The 21,749-nt window shown below is 34.0% G+C and overlaps 1 protein-coding gene across 4 annotated transcripts in view; it reads right to left on the bottom strand.

Annotated features, from left to right (window-relative positions):
- LOC125664077 (uncharacterized) overlaps positions 1–21,749 on the bottom strand; it is a 40,643-nt gene that overhangs the window by 13,658 nt on the left and 5,236 nt on the right. For all 4 annotated transcript variants that reach the window (XR_008799603.1, XM_056152688.1, XM_056152690.1 and 1 more), the window contains exons 3-4: positions 20,756–20,962; positions 4,199–4,309 (exon numbers count right to left, since the gene is read on the bottom strand). Coding sequence is in view for 3 of the 4 variants with exons in the window: in XM_056152688.1 (XP_056008663.1) it covers positions 4,199–4,309; positions 20,756–20,962 (318 nt within the window). In the remaining variant the exon portion in view is untranslated. The remainder of the gene's footprint in view (positions 1–4,198; positions 4,310–20,755; positions 20,963–21,749) is intronic.

Genomic DNA, 21,749 nt, shown 5'->3' with positions numbered 1-21,749 from the left:
GGTGCAAGAGTCCTGAAATTCAAAATTTATGTCCCCTTGTCCTAAATATGCTTCATACCAAATTTAAAAAGCATTGGAATGGTACATAGATGTATGTAACTATCAAGAAGGTAAAAATGTTCAATTGTTAACGGACGAAACACGACATTAGCATATCTAAGCTAAATTCTAATATCCGTTTGCCTGATCAGGATATAGGGCTCACGGTGGGTGTGACCGGTCGACAGGGAATGCTTACTCCTCCTAGGCACCTGATCCCACCTCTGGTGTATCCAGGGGTCCGTGTTTGCCCAACTGTCTATTTTATATTGCTTATAGGAGTTATGAGATTGATCACTGTTCGTTATCTTCACCTTGCATTGATCACTGTTCGTTATTTTCACCTTTCATCTAGCAACAGTATAACACGACATCTGTTCTTAAACCTCAAATGCCCTCAAAAGTGCCTATATTGATGAAAGGCTTTATATAACTAATTTGGACTTGTCCTAGAGTCAAAACTCTAAGGTTTCAAAATTCATAATTTTGGTACATCCTTTCCTGCTTTTCCTAATTATGCAGTAAATTTTCATACCGTAACAGCAAACATTAAAAAGTCTTTCAAATCATAAAGACAATAATCACTATAATAAGCCCCACCCTGGAATCAAAACCGGTAGCCCTGGAATCATGAATTATTTTTTTATTTCATCATTTATTACAAAGTATACATAGGGGAAATTGGGGCAAGTGGGACACTTTAGATTATTTTTGATATTCCATACTAATAGAGATGTATTTATAAAAGTTTAATGTCATGCAATAAAAGATAGATATGTTAAATTTCATTTTTCAGGTATGAAATGCTTTCAGAAGCACTACTCCAAAAGAAAGGAGACAAATCGTATAACTGCTGAGTGTCCCAGTTGCCCTTCTCCAATGGGGTAACTGGGACAACAATGGTGATACATAAAGTTAGAAGATTAAGTGGGGACAAGGACAAACAAGAAGTCCTCTTCCTCCAACCCGTTTTCCTAATCTCTCCTCCTCCCATCTTGTCGTTCAACCCCCTTAAATTCTCTCCCTAGCCCGTTTTCCTCCCTCCCTTGATCTTTCAACCACCCACCCACCCCCTTTTCCCGATCAATCTTGACATTAAACACAGGTAAAACTGGCAAAGTGCTTCAGATTCGATTATGTATTAAATATTTAGCATAAGTTCAAATATGTTCCTATCAATTGTCAACCCAAATCCACAGTTAGTCATTTCTAGAATATGACCATCAAGCTGATTCTCTTGATCCGATGTACATAAGGTTGGTCGGGAGGCAGGCGCATTAGTATCTTGTTTTTATTTCGCACTATTTTCATGAGTAGATTTTGGTATTGCATACAGTAATTCTGCAGCTCTGCGAAAGCTTAGTTTATCACATGTAGGCCTAATTTTTACTGCTTTTTCATAGACGATTAAGACCAATTTACTTGTTTGGGGTTTTGGATTTTCTTTCGTCTTGCCATTACACCTATTCAAAACACTTGTTAAAACATGCACACACCATGTACATGTAATCATAAGCAAAATAAAACTATCTTTATTATGTTTGAAATCTAAGATTATTAATTGAATCAAATCTGTTGTGTTCTAAAACAGAAAATTTAAAATTTATTATTTATCCTTTAAACATTATAAACTATCCAAAATCCTGCACCATTCACCAGTTCTAAGGGTATCATTTTATTTGAAATGCATAAAATCTGAAACTAAAATGCATCTTGAACGACTGTCCCATTTACCCAAATTCAAAAAGGAAATAGTCATGTGGAGAATAATATACATTTAAATAATTATTATTGTAATTATTGTACTGGCATTACTACCAACACCTTAAATGAATAACGAAGATTTGGAAACATCAGTGGTTTTAACAGAAATGGTTGAGATTTTATTTAGTATTACTCAGGAAAAAATATCCTCGGATACTCCCGAATAATTCTCACCAATGGTGCCAGGGGTCCATTGGATTGAATGTATTTTATTATGATTATTATTTTATGTAAGGCATATAAAATACATAATATTGATATATGTATAATAATATATATCAAATATTTGTTAGAAGTATTTTTCAAAGTCATACAAATATCATATACAACGGTGATGTAGATATAGCAACAGTAGAATAACATAGAAATTACTTAAGGAACAATGTATAGACAATGAAGTCGTAAGTTCATCGTATAGTTATCATAATAAACATTTAAGGATAATACATGTAAATCGAGGTAAGCTGCTGACAAACAAGTTGATGGTACAGGGATTTCAACAGTCTCGATTGAAGTCAGCATTTCGCAAATTCTATGGTCGTTATAACGATCTAGTTCGTCAATACAACCTCGCATTTGGGTCAAATGCTGTCTGACATGTTTCATACCGATTGTTAAACTGTTCTTGGCACACTGATTTTGACCGCGGATAACTCCGTTTACTTGATCAGGATATAAGGCTCACGGCGGGTGTGACAGGTCAACAGGGGATGGATGCTTACTCCTCCTAGGCACCTGCTCCCACCTCTGGTGTGTCCAGGGGTCCGTGTTTGCCCAACTATCTATTTTTTATTGCTTGTAAGAGTTATGAGATTGATCACTGTTCGTTATCTTCACCTTTCATGTATATACATTGTAGACAGTCTTAAAGAATAATATACCATGTAATGAAAATAAAAGAGCAGTGTATAACGTGAAGTATCAAAAGGGATTGGAATCATGAAATTTACAAATTTGGTAAAGGTCGACCTACTCCTTCTATATATATCTCTAGTTTCAATTTATTATCAATAGCATTAAAGAAGATATTATTTATATGTTTTACACATATATACTATATAATACTAAGTTTTGGCCCAACCCTGGGGTCAGAACCTCTACCCCAGAGATCGTAAAATTTACAAATTTTCTAGAGGCCGTCTTACTCTACATCACTATGCATTTAGTTTTCCTAACACACGTGCGATTGTAGAGATGAAGATTTTTCAAACTGGTCAATTTTTGGCAGTTTTTGCCCCGCCCCTAAGACCACAGGGGTGCAGGAGGCCTGCAATGTACAATTTATATCCATCTTGTTTAGAAGAAGCTTTATACGAAAATGGAAAGGAATGGTACTTATCAAGAGGTTAAAAATGTTCTATTGTTCACACTTTTAATCAATGTCCATTTTGGCCCCACTCTGATACCAAAACCCCTATTCCTGGGATCATCAAATTTACAATTTTGATAAACGGCTAACTGATCTTTATAAATATCCATTTAGTTACAATTTATGTCTCCCTTGTTTCAAAGATGATTCATACCAATTTGAAAAGAATTGGAATGTTTGTTATCAAGAACTTAAAAATGTTCAATTGTAACGAACGACGGATGACAACCAATTACAATAGGTCACTTCAGTTTACGTAGGTGACCCAAACATTTTTGTTTTATAAACATACAAAATTATAGCAACAACACAAACACCCAGCTTTGATAAAAGCAGTTACCAAGAATACACACTGTATCAATAAACTGCATAAAGGGAACACTGCAACGGATTTTTTTGATTTTTTTTTTCAGCGCCGTATAGATATAATTCCTGTAAACTGTTTGTCTTTGAAAAAAGCACTCTCTGAATAAATTCGCCATCTCTTCCATGCTCTTTGAATTGCATTACATGATCAATTGATGAAAGGTGAAGATAATGAACAGTGATCAATCTCATAACCCCTATAAGCAATACAAAACAGAGAGTTGGGGCGAACACGGACCACTGGATATACCAGAGGTGGGACCAGGTGCCTAGGAGGAGGCTTTTGAATTTACAGTGAACAGATAATCTTTTTTTCATTTTTTTTATTTGCAAGATTACAGCTAGAATGTAAGTTTTTGTTTGACGTTCTTTCGAAAAAAAATCACTCATTTGAAGCCGTCACCAGTTGTACGTGAAATGCTATGCTTAGCGCTCAGTACCGTAACATTGAGGGTTCTTTAACGTGCCAACGCTTACCGTGGCAAGGGACTTCCGCGTTCTTAAGGTAAATTCCGAAATACTCCTGATTCGTGACTGGTTGACAAGGGATGCTTACTCCTCCCCGGCACGTTATCCCGCCTCTGGTATATCTGGTGTTTGCCCAACTCTCTATTTTATATTCCTTATAGGAGTTATGAGATTGATTATCGTTATACTTACATAAGACAGACAATGGAGAGTTGAACTGTTTTGGAGGGCAAAGTTCAGCATCTCCTGTGCACGGCTTCTCATCCAGGTTTTCTTGATACTTGTTGTAATACGGACATTTACCTGTGATCATTAATATGGAATATGACACATGATGGTTTGTGTTTTAGTCATGTGAATAAAACCAAACATAATCTCCAAATCGTCACCAATGACTTCATTTCTGAACGCAATAAGCATACACTTCATTTCTTTTTAATTAGTCAATATTTACATTCATTAAATCTTTTTTCCCTTTAATTCTTTTGATATATCATGGACAATGAATATATGTTTGTTGCAAAATAGTTTGATACGGTTTTTGTCCGCATAATCATTACCCAATATGGAGTGTTGCCAAGGTCAAATGGTGTATTGGCTGTTCCAATTAAAGTAACGAATATGTCAACGATATGGTATTTTAGTACTTAAATCTAGTTTATATTTTCAAAAGCTGCATAAAAATAGATATAAACAATAAAATGTCCTGTTTTGTTTCATCGGGTGATGAAGGTAGCAATCATTGCAGAAAAATAACGTATACGCTTATGTTGACCACAAGGAAGGTTTCTTGTTCTATAAAATGGTGCCCAATCTTTGTATATGAAAAATGAAACGTGTATCATTGGTACTAGAATAGTGCTACATAATACTTTACAGACGTTTACCGTCTATCTCTCTGTATGTTAAACGTTATAACCCCCTCTTTGCTACAAAGACTCGTAACTTGGGAGAAAATGGACTGATACGTGGATGTACATAGAAATTTACAATACAGGTTTACATTTATTAATTTACATTAGTATCTGTTCATTAGGTCTTTCCATCTTTCTGTGGAAAGACCTATTGATATTCTTCTGTTTATTATTATTATTATTAGGTCTTTCCATCTTTCTGTGGAAAGACCTATTGATATTCTTCTGTTTATTATTATTATTATTATTATTATTATTATTATTTTTCCTCCCCGTGATTTTGAGTTTCAAGATTTATCGAAAAGATTTATAGTCCATAAGAATGTACTCCTTAAAAGATTTTGGCAGTTCACCCTGCGTATATGAACTTTGACCCCTCAAGGAGTTATTGCCCCTTTTGCAATAAAAGCTTGTTATCGCTACTCCTCCGAAACCATACACCGTAAAGATACCAAACCTTCACCAATGTCTTCGACTAATCAAGGAGACTCTTCAATCTATTCATTGCAAAAAGATTCTTCGACCCCTTTTATGAGTTATTGCCCCTGAAAGTTTTTGATTTTTACAAATAATTGAAAAAATTTAAAACCATTTATCCTAGAGACATGGGACCAACTGCTTTAGAATCTTCATCCTTTGACCTTTTAATTTATGTCAAGGTCAAAGGTCAAGGTCATTCAAAATATGAGGAATTTAGCTCTTTTTATATCTCTTTTGTCTTTCAACATATACTACATATCATTGCATCTTTAGTATGTCCTTTCAAATCTATTTTAAACATTTAATTCCTGTATCTTAAGACTGACCCCTTTAAAAGTTATTGCCCCTTAAAGTATTAATCTTGTTATCGCTACTCCTCCGAAACCGTACACCGTAAAGATACCAAACCTTCACCAATGTCTTCGACTAGTCAAGGAGACTCTTCAATCTATTCATTGCGAAAAGATTCTTCGACCCCTTTTATGAGTTATTGCCCCTGAAAGTTTTTGATTTTTACAAATAATTGAAAAAAATTTAAAACCATTTATCCTAGAGACATGGGACCAACTGCATTAGAATCTTCATCCTTTGACCTTTTAATTTATGTCAAGGTCAAAGGTCAAGGTCATTCAAAATATGAGAAATTTAGCTCTTTTTATATCTCTTTTGTCTTTCAACATATACTACATATCATTGCATCTTTAGTATGTCCTTTCAAATCTATTTTAAAGATTTAATTCCTGTATCTTAAGATTGACCCCTTTAAAAGTTATTGCCCCTTAGAGTATTAACCTTGTTATCGCTACTCCTCCGAAACCGTACACCGTAAAGACACCAAACCTTCACCAATGTCTTCGACTAGTCAAGGAGACTCTTCAATCTATTCATTGCAAAAAGATTCTTCGACCCCTTTTATGAGTTATTGCCCCTGAAAGTTTTTGATTTTTACAAATAATTAAAAAAAATTAAAACCATTTATCCTAGAGACATGGGACCAACTGCATTAGAATCTCCATTCTTTGACCTTTTAATTTATGTCAAGGTCAAAGGTCAAGGTCATTCAAAATATGAGAAATTTAGCTCTTTTTCGATCGCTTTTGTCTTTCAACATATACTACATATCATTGCATCTTTAGTATGTCCTTTTAAATCTATTTTAAAGATTTGATACCTGTACCTTAAGACTGACCCCTTTAAAAGTTATTGCCCCTTACATTATTAACCTTGTTATCGCTACCCCTTTGAAACCATAGACCATAGAGACACCAAACCTTCACTAATGTTTTCAACTACTCAAGGAGACTCTTCAATCTAGTCATTGCGAAAATATTCTTCGACCCCTTTTATGAGTTATTGCCCCTGAAAGTTTTTCATTTTTACAAATAATTAAAAAAAATTAAAACCATTTATCCTAGAGACATGGGACCAACTGCATTAGAATCTCCATTCTTTGACCTTTTAATTTATGTCAAGGTCAAAGGTCAAGGTCATTCAAAATATGAGAAATTTAGCTCTTTTTAGATCTCTTTTGTCTTTCAACATATACTACATATAATTGAATCTTTAGTATGTCCTTTTAAATCCATTTTAAAGATTTGATACCTGTACCCTAAGACTGACCCCTTTAAAAGTTATTGCCCCTTACATTATTAACCTTGTTATCGCTACCCCTTTGAAACCATAGACCATAGAGACACCAAACCTTCACCAATGTCTTCAGTTTCTCAAAGCACAACTTCAACATATTCAGTGTGAAATGATCCGCTGACCCCTTATATGAGTTATTGCCCTTTTATGTCTTTGTGATAATCGTTAACTTTTAAACGGATAATCATAGAAACATGGGACCAACTGCAATGTGATCATTGACCTTTGACCCTGAATATTAGGTAAAGGTCAAAGGTCAAAGTTACTTCAAATATTGAGAATTTAGCTCTTTTTATATCTCTTTTGTCTTTCAACATACATCATTTTTCATTGCATCATTAGTATGTTCTTTTAAAACCAATTAAAACATCTTTCTTGGCCCTTAAGCCGGGCTCCTTTAAAAGTTATTGCCCATCTTACAAATAAAGCTTGTTATCACTAGTCCTTCGAAACCGTTAACCCTGGAGATACCAAATCTTAATCATTAATGTTTTGTAATGATTTAGTAGACTCTTCAATCTATTCAGTGCGAAAAGATTCACCAACCCCTTTAAATAGTTATGGCCCCTGAAAGTTTTCCAAGTTTACATTGACTTGAAAGTTTTTTGGCCTCATTTGACCTACTGAAGAATGGATCAAGATTGAAGGTCAAGAAACAAATCCAGAAGAGATGGAAAGACCTCTAATTGTTCGCGAACAATTAGGATTACTAGTTATTAGGTCTTTCCATCTTTCTGTGGAAAGACCTATTGATATTCTTCTGTTTATTATTATTATTATTATTATTATTTTTCCTCCGCGTGATTTTGAGTTTCAAGATTTATTGAAAAGATTTATAGTCCATAAGAATGTACTCCTTAAAAGATTTTGGCAGTTCACCCTGCGTATATGAACTTTGACCCCTCAAGGAGTTATTGCCCCTTTTGCTATAAAAGCTTGTTATCGCTACTCCTCCGAAACCGTACAACGTAGAGACACCAAACCTTCACCAATGTCTTCGACTAGGCAAGGAGACTCTTCAATCTATGCATAGCGAAAAGATTCTTCGACTCCTTTTATGAGTTATTGCCCCTGAAAGTGTTTGATTTTTACAATTAATTGAAAATTTTTAAAACCATTTATTCTAAAGACATGGGACCAACTGCATTAGAATCTTCATCCTTTGACCTTTTAATTTATGTCAAGGTCAAAGGTCAAGGTCATTCAAAATATGAGAAATTTAGCTCTTTTTATATCTCTTTTGTCTTTCAACATATACTACATATCATTGCATCTTTAGTATGTCATTTTAAATCTATTTTAAAGATTTGATTCCTGTACCTTAAGACTGACCCCTTTAAAAGTTATTGCCCCTTACAGTATTAACCTTGTTATCGCTACTCCTCTGAAACCATAGACCGTAGAGACACCAAACCTTCACTAATGTCTTCGACTGTTCTAGGAGATTCTTCAATCTATTCATTGCGAAAAGATTCTTCGTCCCCTTTTATGAATTATTGCCCCTGAAAGTTTTTGATTTTTTTAATTAATTGAAATTTTTTAAAACCATTTATCCTAAAGACATGGGACCAACTGCATTAGAATCTTCATCCTTTGACCTTTTAATTTATGTCAAGGTCAAAGGTCAAGGTCATTCAAAATATGAGAAATTTAGCTCTTTTTAGATCTCTTTTGTCTTTCAACATATACTAAATATCATTGCATCTTTAATATGTCTTTTTAAATCCATTTCAAAGATTTAATACCTGTACCCTAAGACTGACCCCTTTAAAAGTTAATGCCCCTTACAGTATTAACCTTGTTATCGCTACTCCTTTGAAACCATAGACAGTAGAGACACCAAACCTTCACCAATCTCTTCAACTAGTCAAGGAGACTCTTCAATCTATTCATTGGGATAAGATTCTTCGACCCCTTTTATGAGTTATTGCCCCTAAAAGTTTTTGATTTTTACAAATAATTAAAAAAAAAATTAAAACCATTTATCCTAGAGACATGGGACCAGCTGCATTAGAATCTTGATCCTTTGACCTTTTAATTTATGTCAAGGTCAAAGGTCAAGGTCATTCAAAATATGAGAAATTTAGCTCTTTTGATATCTCTTTTGTCTTTCAACATATACTACATATAATTGAATCTTTAGTATGTCCTTTTAAATCCATTTTAAAGATTTGATACCTGTACCCTAAGACTGACCCCTTTAAAAGTTATTGCCCCTTACATTATTAACTTTGTTATCGCTACCCCTTTGAAACCATAGACCATAGAGACACCAAACCTTCACCAATGTCTTTGGTTTCTCAAAGCACAACTTCAACATATTCAGTGTGAAAGGATCCGCTGACCCCTTATATGAGTTATTGCCCTTCTATGTGTTTGTGCTAATCGTTAACTTTTAAACGGATAATCATAGAAACATGGGACCAACTGCAATGTGATCATTGACCTTTGGCCCTGAATATTAGGTAAAGGTCAAAGGTCAAAGTTACTTCAAATATTGAGAATTTAGCTCTTTTCATATCTCTTTTGTCTTTCAACATACATCATTTTTCATTGCATCATTAGTATGTTCTTTTAAAACCAATTAAAACATCTTTCTTGGCCCTTAAGCCGGGCTCCTTTAAAAATTATTGCCCATCTTACAAATAAAGCTTGTTATCGCTAGTCCTTCGAAACCGTTAACCCTGGAGATACCAAACCTTAATCATTAATGTTTTGTACTAATTTAGTAGACTCTTCAATCTATTCAGTGCGAAAAGATTCACCAACCCCTTTAAATAGTTATGGCCCCTGAAAGTTTTCCAAGTTTACATTGACTTGAAAGTTTTTTGGCCTCATTTGACCTACTGAAGAATGGATCAAGATTGAAGGTCAAGAAACAAATCCAGAAAAGGTGGAAAGACCTCTAATTGTTCACGAACAATTAGGATTACTAGTTATTATTATTTTTCCTCCCCGTGATTTTGAGTTTCAAGATTTATCGAAAAGATTTATAGTCCATAAGAATGTACTCCTTAAAAGATTTTGGCAGTTCACCCTGCGTATATGAACTATGACCCCTCAAGGAGTTATTGCCCCTTTTGCAATAAAAGCTTGTTATCGCTACTCCTCCGAAACCGTACACCGTAAAGATACCAAACCTTCACCAATGTCTTCGACTAGTGAAGGAGACTCTTCAATCTATTCATTGCGAAATGATTCTTCAACCCCTTTTATGAGTTATTGCCCCTGAAAGTTTTTGATTTTTACAAATAATTGAAAAAATTTAAAACCATTTATCCTAGAGACATGGGACTAACTGCATTAGAATCTTCATCCTTTGACCTTTTGATTTATATGAAGGTCAAAGGTCAAGGTCATTGAACATATGAGAAATTTAGCTCTTTTTATATCTCTTTTGTCTTTCAACATATACTACATATCATTGCATCTTTAGTATGTCCTTTTAAATTTATTTTAAAGATTTAATTCCTGTACCCTAAGATTGACCCCTTTTAAAAGTTATTGCCCTTTACAGTATTAACCTTGTTATCGCTACTCCTCTGAAACCATAGACCGTAGAGACACCAAACCTTCACCAATGTCTTCAACTATTCAAGATGACTCTTCAATCTATTCATTGCGAAAAGATTCTTCGACCCCTTTTATGAGTTATTGCCCCTGAAAGTTTTTGATTTTTACAAATAATTAAAAAAAAATAAAACCATTTATCCTAGAGACATGGGACCAACTGCATTAGATCTCCATTCTTTGACCTTTTAATTTATGTCAAGGTCAAAGGTCAAGGTCATTCAAAATATGAGAAATTTAGCTCTTTTTAGATCTCTTTTGTCTTTCAACATATACTACATATAATTGAATCTTTAGTATGTCCTTTTAAATCTATTGTAAAGATTTAATTCCTGTACCTTAAGACTGACCCCTTTAAAAGTTATTGCCCCTTAGAGTATTAACCTTGTTATCGCTACTCCTCCGAAACCGTACACCGTAAAGATACCAAACCTTCACCAATGTCTTCGACTAGTGAAGGAGACTCTTCAATCTATTCATTGCGAAAAGATTCTTCGACCCCTTTTATGAGTTATTCCCCCTGAAAGTTTTTGATTTTTACAAATAATTAAAAAAAATTAAAACCATTTATCCTAGAGACATGGGACCAACTGCATTAGAATCTCCATTCTTTGACCTTTTAATTTATGTCAAGTTCAAAGGTCAAGGTCATTCAAAATATGAGAAATTTAGCTCTTTTTATATCTCTTTTGTCTTTCAACATATACTACATATAATTGAATCTTTAGTATGTCCTTTTAAATCCATTTTAAAGATTTGATACCTGTACCCTAAGACTGATCCCTTTAAAAGTTATTTCCCCTTACATTATTAACCTTGTTATCGCTACCCCTTTGAAACCATAGACCATAGAGACACCAAACCTTCACCAATGTCTTCGGTTTATCAAAGCACAACTTCAACATATTCAGTGTGAAAGGATCCGCTGACCCCTTATATGAGTTATTGCCCTTTTATGTGTTTGTGCTAATCATTAACTTTTAAACGTATAATCATAGAAACATGGGACCAACTGCAATGTGATCATTGACCTTTGACCCTGAATATTAGGTAAAGGTCAAAGGTCAAAGTTACTTCAAATATTGAGAATTTAGCTCTTTTTATATCTCTTTTGTCTTTCAACATACATCATTTATCATTGCATCATTAGTATGTTCTTTTAAAACCAATTAAAACATCTTTCTTGGCCCTTATACCGGGCTCCTTTAAAAATGATTGCCCATCTTACAAATAAAGCTTGTTATCACTAGTCCTTCGAAACCGTTAACCCTGGAGATACCAAACCTTAATCATTAATGTTTTGTACTGATTTAGTAGACTCTTCAATCTATTCAGTGCGAAAAGATTCACCAACCCCTTTAAATAGTTATGGCCCCTGAAAATTTTCCAAGTTTACATTGACTTGAAAGTTTTTTGGCCTCATTTGACCTACTGAAGAATGGATCAAGATTGAAGGTCAAGAAACAAATCCAGAAAAGGTGGAAAGACCTCTAATTGTTCGCGAACAATTAGGATTACTAGTTATTATTATTATTATTATTTTTCCTCCCCGTGATTTTGAGTTTCAAGATTTATCGAAAAGATTTATAGTCCATAAGAATGTACTCCTTAAAAGATTTTGGCAGTTCACCCTGCGTATATGAACTTTGACCCCTCAAGGAGTTATTGCCCCTTTTGCAATAAAAGCTTGTTATCGCTACTCCTCCGAAACCGTACACCGTAAAGATACCAAACCTTCACCAATGTCTTCGACTAGTCAAGGAGACTCTTCAATCTATTCATTGCGAAATGATTCTTCGACCCCTTTTATGAGTTATTGCCCCTGAAAGTTTTTGATTTTTACAAATACTTGAAAAAATTTAAGACCATTTATCCTAGAGACATGGGACTAACTGCATTAGAATCTTCATCCTTTGACCTTTTGATTTACATCAAGGTCAAAGGTCAAGGTCATTTAAAATATGAGAAATTTAGCTCTTTTTATATCTCTTTTGTCTTTCAAGATATACTACATATCCTTGCATCTTTATTTTGTCCTTTTAAATCTATTTTAAAGATTTAATTCCTGTACCTTAAGACTGACCCTTTTAAAAGTTATTGCCCCTTAGAGTATTAACCTTGTTATCGCTACTCCTCCGAAACCGTACACCGTAAAGATACCAAACCTTCACCAATGTCTTCGACTAGTCAAGGAGACTCTTCAATCTATTCATTGCACAAAGGTTCTTCGACCCCTTTTATGAGTTATTGCCCCTGAAAGTTTTTCATTTTTACAAATAATTGAAAAAAATTAAAATCATTTATCCTAGAGACATGGGACTAACTGCATTAGAATCTTCATCCTTTGACCTTTTAATTTATGTCAAGGTCAAAGGTCAAGGTCATTCAAAATATGAGAAATTTAGCTCTTTTTATATCTCTTTTGTCTTTCAACATATACTACATATCATTGCATCTTTAGTATGTCCTTTTAAATCTATTTTAAAGATTTAATTCCTGTACCCTAAGATTGACCCCTTTAAAAGTTATTGCCCTTTACAGTATTAACCTTGTTATCGCTACTCCTCTGAAACCATAGACCGTAGAGACACCAAACCTTCACCAATGTCTTCAACTATTCAAGGAGACTCTTCAATCTATTCATTGCGATAATATTCTTCGACCCCTTTAGGAGTTATTGCCCCTGAAAGTTTTTCATTTTTAGAAATAATTGAAAAAAATTAAAACCATTTATCCTAGAGACATGGGACCAACTGCATTAGAATCTTCATCCTTTGACCTTTTAATTTATGTCAAGGTCAAAGGTCAAGGTCATTGAACATATGAGAAATTTAGCTCTTTTTATATCTCTTTTGTCTTTCAACATATACTACATATCATTGCATCTTTAGTATGTCCTTTTAAATTTATTTTAAAGATTTAATTCCTGTACCCTAAGATTGACCCCTTTTAAAAGTTATTGCCCTTTACAGTATTAACCTTGTTATCGCTACTCCTCTGAAACCATAGACCGTAGAGACACCAAACTTTCACCAATGTCTTCAACTATTCAAGATGACTCTTCAATCTATTCATTGCGAAAAGATTCTTCGACCCCTTTTATGAGTTATTGCCCCTGAAAGTTTTTGATTTTTACAAATAATTAAAAAAAAATAAAACCATTTATCCTAGAGACATGGGACCAACTGCATTAGAATCTCCATTCTTTGACCTTTTAATTTATGTCAAGGTCAAAGGTCAAGGTCATTCAAAATATGAGAAATTTAGCTCTTTTTAGATCTCTTTTGTCTTTCAACATATACTACATATAATTGAATCTTTAGTATGTCCTTTTAAATCTATTGTAAAGATTTAATTCCTGTACCTTAAGACTGACCCCTTTAAAAGTTATTGCCCCTTAGAGTATTAACCTTGTTATCGCTACTCCTCCGAAACCGTACACCGTAAAGATACCAAACCTTCACCAATGTCTTCGACTAGTGAAGGAGACTCTTCAATCTATTCATTGCGAAAAGATTCTTCGACCCCTTTTATGAGTTATTTCCCCTGAAAGTTTTTGATTTTTACAAATAATTAATAAAAATTAAAACCATTTATCCTAGAGACATGGGACCAACTGCATTACAATCTCCATTCTTTGACCTTTTAATTTATGTCAAGGTCAAAGGTCAAGGTCATTCAAAATGTGAGAAATTTAGCTCTTTTTATATCTCTTTTGTCTTTCAACATATACTACATATCATGGCATCTTTAGTATGTCGTTTTAAATCTATTTTAAAGATTTGATACCAGTACCCAAAGATTGACCCCTTTAAAAGTTATTGCCCTTTACAGTATTAACCTTGTTATCGCTACTCCTCTGAAACCATAGACCGTAGAGACACCAAACCTTCACCAATGTCTTCAACTATTCAAGGAGACTCTTCAATCTATTCATTGCGATAATATTCTTCGACCCCTTTTATGAGTTATTGCCCCTGAAAGTTTTTCATTTTTAGAAATAATTGAAAAAAATTAAAACCATTTATCCTAGAGACATGGGACCAACTGCATTAGAATCTTCATCCTTTGACCTTTTAATTTATGTCAAGGTCAAAGGTCAAGGTCATTCAAAATATGAGAAAGTTAGCTCTTTTTAGATCTCTTTTGTCTTTCAACATATACTACATATCATTGCATCTTTAGTATGTCCTTTTAAATCTATTTTAAAGATTTAATTTCTGTACCTTAAGACTGACCCTTTTAAAAGTTATTGCCCCTTAGAGTATTAACCTTGTTATCGCTACTCCTCTGAAACCATAGACCGTAGAGACACCAAACCTTCATCAATGTCTTCGGTTTCTCAAAGCACAACTTCAACATATTCAGTGTGAAAGGATCCGCTGACCTCTTAGTTGAGTTATTGCCCTTTTATGTGTTTGTGCTAATCGTTAACTTTTAAACGGATAATCAAAGAAACATGGGACCAACTGCAATGTGATCATTGACCTTTGACCCTGAATATTAGGTAAAGGTCAAAGGTCAAAGTTACTTCAAATATTGAGAATTTAGCTCTTTTTATATCTCTTTTGTCTTTCGACATACATCATTTTTCATTGCATCATTAGTATGTTCTTTTAAAACCAATTAAAACATCTTTCTTGGCCCTTAAGCCGGGCTCCTTTAAAAAGTATTGCCCATCTTACAAATAAAGCTTGTTATCACTAGTCCTTCGAAACCGTTAACCCTGGAGATACCAAACCTTAATCATTAATGTTTTGTACTGATTTAGTAGACTCTTCAATCTATTCAGTGCGAAAAGATTCACCAACCCCTTTAAATAGTTATGGCCCCTGAAAGTTTTCCAAGTTTACATTGACTTGACAGTTTTTTGGCCTCATTTGACCTACTGAAGAATGGATCAAGATTGAAGGTCAAGAAACAAATCCAGAAAAGGTGGAAAGACCTCTAATTGTTCGCGAACAATTAGGATTACTAGTTATTTTTCCTCCCCGTGATTTTGAGTTTGAAGATTTATCGAAAAGATTTATAGTCCATAAGAATGTACTCCTTAAAAGATTTTGGCAGTTCACCCTGCGTATATGAACTTTGACCCCTCAAGGAGTTATTGCCCCTTTTGCAATAAAAGCTTGTTATCGCTACTCCTCCGAAACCGTACACCGTAAAGATACCAAACCTTCACCAATGTCTTCGACTAGTCAAGTAGACTCTTCAATCTATTCATTGCGAAATGATTCTTCGACCCCTTTTATGAGTTATTGCCCCTGAAAGTTTTTGATTTTTACAAATAATTGAAAAAATTTAAAACCATTTATCCTAGAGACATGGGACCAACTGCATTAGAATCTTCATCCTTTGACCTTTTGATTTATATCAAGGTCAAAGGTCAAGGTCATTCAAAATATGAGAAATTTAGCTCTTTTTATATCTCTTTTGTCTTTCAACATATACTACATATCATTGCATCTTTAGTATGTCCTTTTAAATCTATTTTAAAGATTTAATTCCTGTACCTTAAGACTGACCCTTTTATAAGTTATTGCCCCTTAGAGTATTAACCTTGTTATCGCTACTCCTCCGAAACCGTACACCGTAAAGATACCAAACCTTCACCAATGTCTTCGACTAGTGAAGGAGACTCTTCAATCTATTCATTGCAAAAAGATTATTCGACCCCTTTTATGAGTTATTGCCCCTGAAAGTTTTTCATTTTTACAAATAATTGAAAAAAATTAAAACCATTTATCCTAGAGACATGGGACCAACTGCATTAGAATCTTCATCCTTTGACCTTTTAATTTATGTCAAGGTCAAAGGTCAAGGTCATTCAAAATATGAGAAAGTTAGCTCTTTTTATATCTCTTTTGTCTTTCAACATATACTACATATCATTGCATCTTTAGTATGTCCTTTTAAATCTATTTTAAAGACTTAATTCCTGTACCCTAAGATTGACCCCTTTAAAAGTTATTGCCCTTTACAGTATTAACCTTGTTATCGCTACTCCTCTGAAACCATAGACCGTAGAGACACCAAACCTTCACCAATGTCTTCAACTATTCAAGGAGACTCTTCAATCTATGCATTGCGATAATATTCTTCGACCCCTTTTATGAGTTATTGCCCCTGAAAGTTTTTCATTTTTAGAAATAATTAAAAAAAATTAAAACCATTTATCCTAGAGACATGGGACCAACTGCATTAGAATCTTCATCCTTTGACCTTTTAATTTATGTCAAGGTCAAAGGTCAAGGTCATTCAAAATATGAGAAAGTTAGCTCTTTTTAGATCTCTTTTGTCTTTCAACATATACTACATATCATTGCATCTTTAGTATGTCCTTTTAAATCTATTTTAAAGACTTAATTCCTGTACCTTAAGACTGACCCTTTTAAAAGTTATTGCCCCTTACAGTATTAACCATGTTATCGCTACTCCTCCGAAACCGTACACCGTAAAGATACCAAACCTTCACCAATGTCTTCAACTAGTCAAGGAGACTCTTCAATCTATTCATTGCGAAAAGATTCTTGGACCCCTTTTATGAGTTATTGCCCCTGAAAGTTTTTGATTTTTACAAATAATTAAAAAAAATTAAAACCATTTATCCTAGAGACATGGGACCAACTGCATTAGAATCTCCATTTTTTGACCTTTTAATTTATGTCAAGGTCAAAGGTCAAGGTCATTCAAAATATGAGAAATTTAGCTCCTTTTAGATCGCTTTTGTCTTTCAACATATACTACATATAATTGAATCTTTAGTATGTCCTTTTAAATCCATTTAAAGATTTGATACCTGTACCCTAAGACTGGCCCCTTTAAAAGTTATTGCCCCTTACATTATTAACCTTGTTATCGCTACCCCTTTGAAACCATATACCATAGAGACACCAAACCTTCACCAATGTCTTCGGTTTCTCAAAGCACAACTTCAACATATTTAGTGTGAAAGGATCCGCTGACCCCTTATATGAGTTATTGCCCTTTTATGTGTTTGTACTAATCGTTAACTTTTAAACGGATAATCATAGAGACATGAGACCAACTGCAATGTGATCATTGACCTTTGACCCTGAATATTAGGTAAAGGTCAAAGGTCAAAGTTACTTCAAATATTGAGAATTTAGCTCTTTTTATATCTCTTTTGTCTTTCAACATACATCATTTTTCATTGCATAATTAGTATGTTCTTTTAAAACCAATTAAAACATCTTTCTTGGCCCTTAAGCCGGGCTCCTTTAAAAATTATTGCCCATCTTACAAATAAAGCTTGTTATCACTAGTCCTTCGAAACCGTTAACCCTGGAGATACCAAACCTTAATCATTAAATGTTTTGTACTGATTTAGTAGACTCTTCAATCTATTCAGTGCGAAAAGATTCACCAACCCCTTTAAATAGTTATGGCCCCTGAAAGTTTTCCAAGTTTACATTGACTTGAAAGTTTTTTGGCCTCATTTGACTTACTGAAGAATGGATCAAGATTGAAGGTCAAGAAACAAATCCAGAAAAGGTGGAAAGACCTCTAATTGTTCGCGAACAATTAGGATTACTAGTTATTATTATTATTATTATTATTATTATTTTTCCTCCCCGTGATTTTGAGTTTCAAGATTTATCGAAAAGATTTATAGTCCATAAGAATGTACTCCTTAAAAGATTTTGGCAGTTCACCCTGCGTATATGAACTTTGACCCCTCAAGGAGTTATTGCCCCTTTTGCAATAAAAGCTTGTTATCGCTACTCCTCCGAAATCGTACACCGTAAAGATACCAAACCTTCACCAATGTCTTCGACTAGTCAAGGAGACTCTTCAATCTATTCATTGCGAAATGATTCTTCGACCCCTTTTATGAGTTATTGCCCCTAAAAGTTTTTGATTTTTACAAATAATTGAAAATTTTTAAAACCATTTATCCTAGAGACATGGGACTAACTGCATTAGAATCTTCATCCTTTGACCTTTTGATTTATATCAAGGTCAAAGGTCAAGGTCATTCAAAATATGAGAAATTTAGCTCTTTTTATATCTCTTTTGTCTTTCAACATATACTACATATCATTGCATCTTTAGTATGTCCTTTCAAATCTATTTTAAAGATTTAATTCCTGTACCTTAAGACTGACCCCTTTAAAAGTTATTGCCCTTTACAGTATTAACCTTGTTATCGCTACTCCTCTGAAACCGTACACCGTAAAGATACCAAACCTTCACCAATGTCTTCGACTAGTCAAGGAGACTCTTCAATCTATGCATTGCGAAAAGATTCTTCGACCCCTTTTATGAGTTATTGCCCCTGAAAGTTTTTGATTTTTACAAATAATTGAAAAAAATTAAAACCATTTATCCTAGAGACATGGGACTAACTGCATTCGAATCTTCATCCTTTGACCTTTTAATTTATGTCAAGGTCAAAGGTCAAGGTCATTCAAAATATGAGAAATTTAGCTCTTTTTATATCTCTTTTGTCTTTCAACATATACTACATATCATTGCATCTTTAGTATGTCCTTTTAAATCTATTTTAAAGATTTAATTCCTGTACCCTAAGATTGACCCCTTTAAAAGTTATTGCCCTTTACAGTATTAACCTTGTTATCGCTACTCCTCTGAAACCATAGACCGTAGAGACACCAAACCTTCACCAATATCTTCAACTATTCAAGGAGACTCTTCAATCTATTCATTGCGAAAATATTCTTCGACCCCTTTTATGAGTTATTGCCCCTGAAAGTTTTTGATTTTTACAAATAATTAAAAAAAATTAAAACCATTTATCCTAGAGACATGGGACTAACTGCATTAGAATCTTCATTCTTTGACCTTTTAATTTAAGTCAAAGTCAAAGGTCAAGGTCATTCAAAATATGAGAAATTTAGCTCTTTGTAGATCGCTTTTGTCTTTCAACATATACTACATATAATTGAATCTTTAGTATGTCGTTTTAACTTCATTTTAAAGATTTGATACCTGTACCCTAAGACTGAACCCTTTAAAAGTTATTGCCCCTTACATTATTAACCTTGTTATCGCTACCCCTTTGAAACCATAGACCATAGAGACACCAAATCTTTACCAATGTCTTCGGTTTCTCAAAGCACAACTTCAACATATTCAGTGTGAAAGGATCCGCTGACCCCTTATATGAGTTATTGCCCTTTTATGTGTTTGTGCTAATCGTTAACTTTTAAACGGATAATCATAGAAACATGGGACCAACTGCAATGTGATCATTGACCTTTGACCCTGAATATTAGGTAAAGGTCAAAGTTACTTCAAATATTGAGAATTTAGCTCTTTTTATGTCTCTTGTCTTTCAACATACATCATTTTTCATTGCATCATTAGTATGTTCTTTTAAAACCAATTAAAACATCTTTCTTGGCCCTTAAGCCGGGCTCCTTTAAAAATTATTGCCCATCTTACAAATAAAGCTTGTTATCACTAGTCCTTCGAAACTGTTAACCCTGAAGATACCAAACCTTAATCATTAATGTTTTGTACTGATTTAGTAGACTCTTCAATCTATTCAGTGTGAAAAGATTCACCAACCCCTTTAAATAGTTACGGCCCCTGAAAGTTTTCCAAATTTACATTGACTTGAAAGTTTTTTGGCCTCATTTGACCTACTGAAGAATGGATCAAGATTGAAGGTCAAGAAACAAATCCAGAAAAGGTGGAAAGACCTCTAATTGTTCTCGAACAATTAGGATTACTAGTTTTATTATTTTTTTTTTCATTGCCTTGCTTGGTGTTTATTTAAATGATTTCTAAATAGCTTTACTATTACTGGACAATACTTCAACCATTTAGGCAATACTTTTATTAATATCCCCTGATATCATACCATAACAAAGTCAAATTTAATCGTCTAAATACGGCAAGATAGAGGTTCTGACTCAGCTGAACCTTTACATATCCAACAAAATATATAGATATCCCTGATATTAACAAATTCAATGCATGTATTAATTTCCTTTAAAATTACCAAATAATTCAAAATCGAAGTGTATGATTGGGTATAATATAACTGCAGATTAGCTTATAAACCAGCGAAGTAAGTTTATATGTTATATATAATGAATTATCAATAAGTTCCATTCCTAAACCACGTGGTCAGAAATCATTGACGTACCTTTTGCTATCCAGACAATAGGGAAACAGCTAAGTCCCAACATATCATCGCCATCTGGCAAGCAGTGAATGACCCGATTCTTTTCTAGACATTTTTGATTCACCTCGTCTGGGATCTGTGCCAGCGTGATGTCGGTGCAGGACTGAACAGGGTAGAAGTTTTCTCGTCCGTGAACAATGTGTACCAAGAGTAGTATGATTAGTATGCCTACAAAAACCAACATGACGCGTATTCTGAAAAATCACGCATTTAATTCCAAATACACATGTATTTTAAATATGTAAATCTTTTTAAGTGAGTCCTCAACATTAATCGTAGTGTTCGGGTAGAAGCGAAACCTTTCCGAACATACATAAAAGGATTTGTGAGATATCTTCAAGCACGAAATTCCTGACACACACCACGCCGTCACACATGTGCAGTCACGGAATTCCACGACATCTAGTCACATAACTCGTCATTTCTCATGCAATGTTAGGTTTATGAAAGTAAAGGAACACTACAACTAAAGGTTTTTATTTCTTTGTTTAATAATGCGTAGTCATATAAAGTGTGTTTGTTCAACATACAATGTGATAGAGTGCCTTTGTGTTGTATATTGAAAGTTATGTAATGCAACTGGTCGACAGGGGATGCTTACTCCTCCTAGGCACCTCTGGTGTATCCAGGGGTCTGTGTTTGTCCAACTCTCTTTTTTGTATTGCTTATAAGAGTTATGAGATGGATCACTGTTCCTTATATTCACCTTTCATCAGCAAGACTTTTTTACCGTACCAATTGTAACGCCCACCGGTTTTGTTCGAAAGACTTTTTTTAATGCTGGGCCTAAGTTAAACATGAAAAATGTTCCTCCTATCATTTCCGAAGTTGTTATCCACGGCGGGTAAAATCATATCTAATATTTTGCAATTCCTCTTTCCTTATTTGTACAAAAGTTATTTTATATTTTATCAAAACACGCGTACTGTAAAACTTATACAGTACCAATTTTGAT

The sequence above is a fragment of the Ostrea edulis genome, chromosome 1 (assembly GCF_947568905.1).
Source record: "Ostrea edulis chromosome 1, xbOstEdul1.1, whole genome shotgun sequence".
Classification (NCBI taxonomy): Eukaryota; Metazoa; Mollusca; class Bivalvia; order Ostreida; family Ostreidae; genus Ostrea; species Ostrea edulis.
This window is presented reverse-complemented; position numbering and strand designations above follow the sequence as displayed.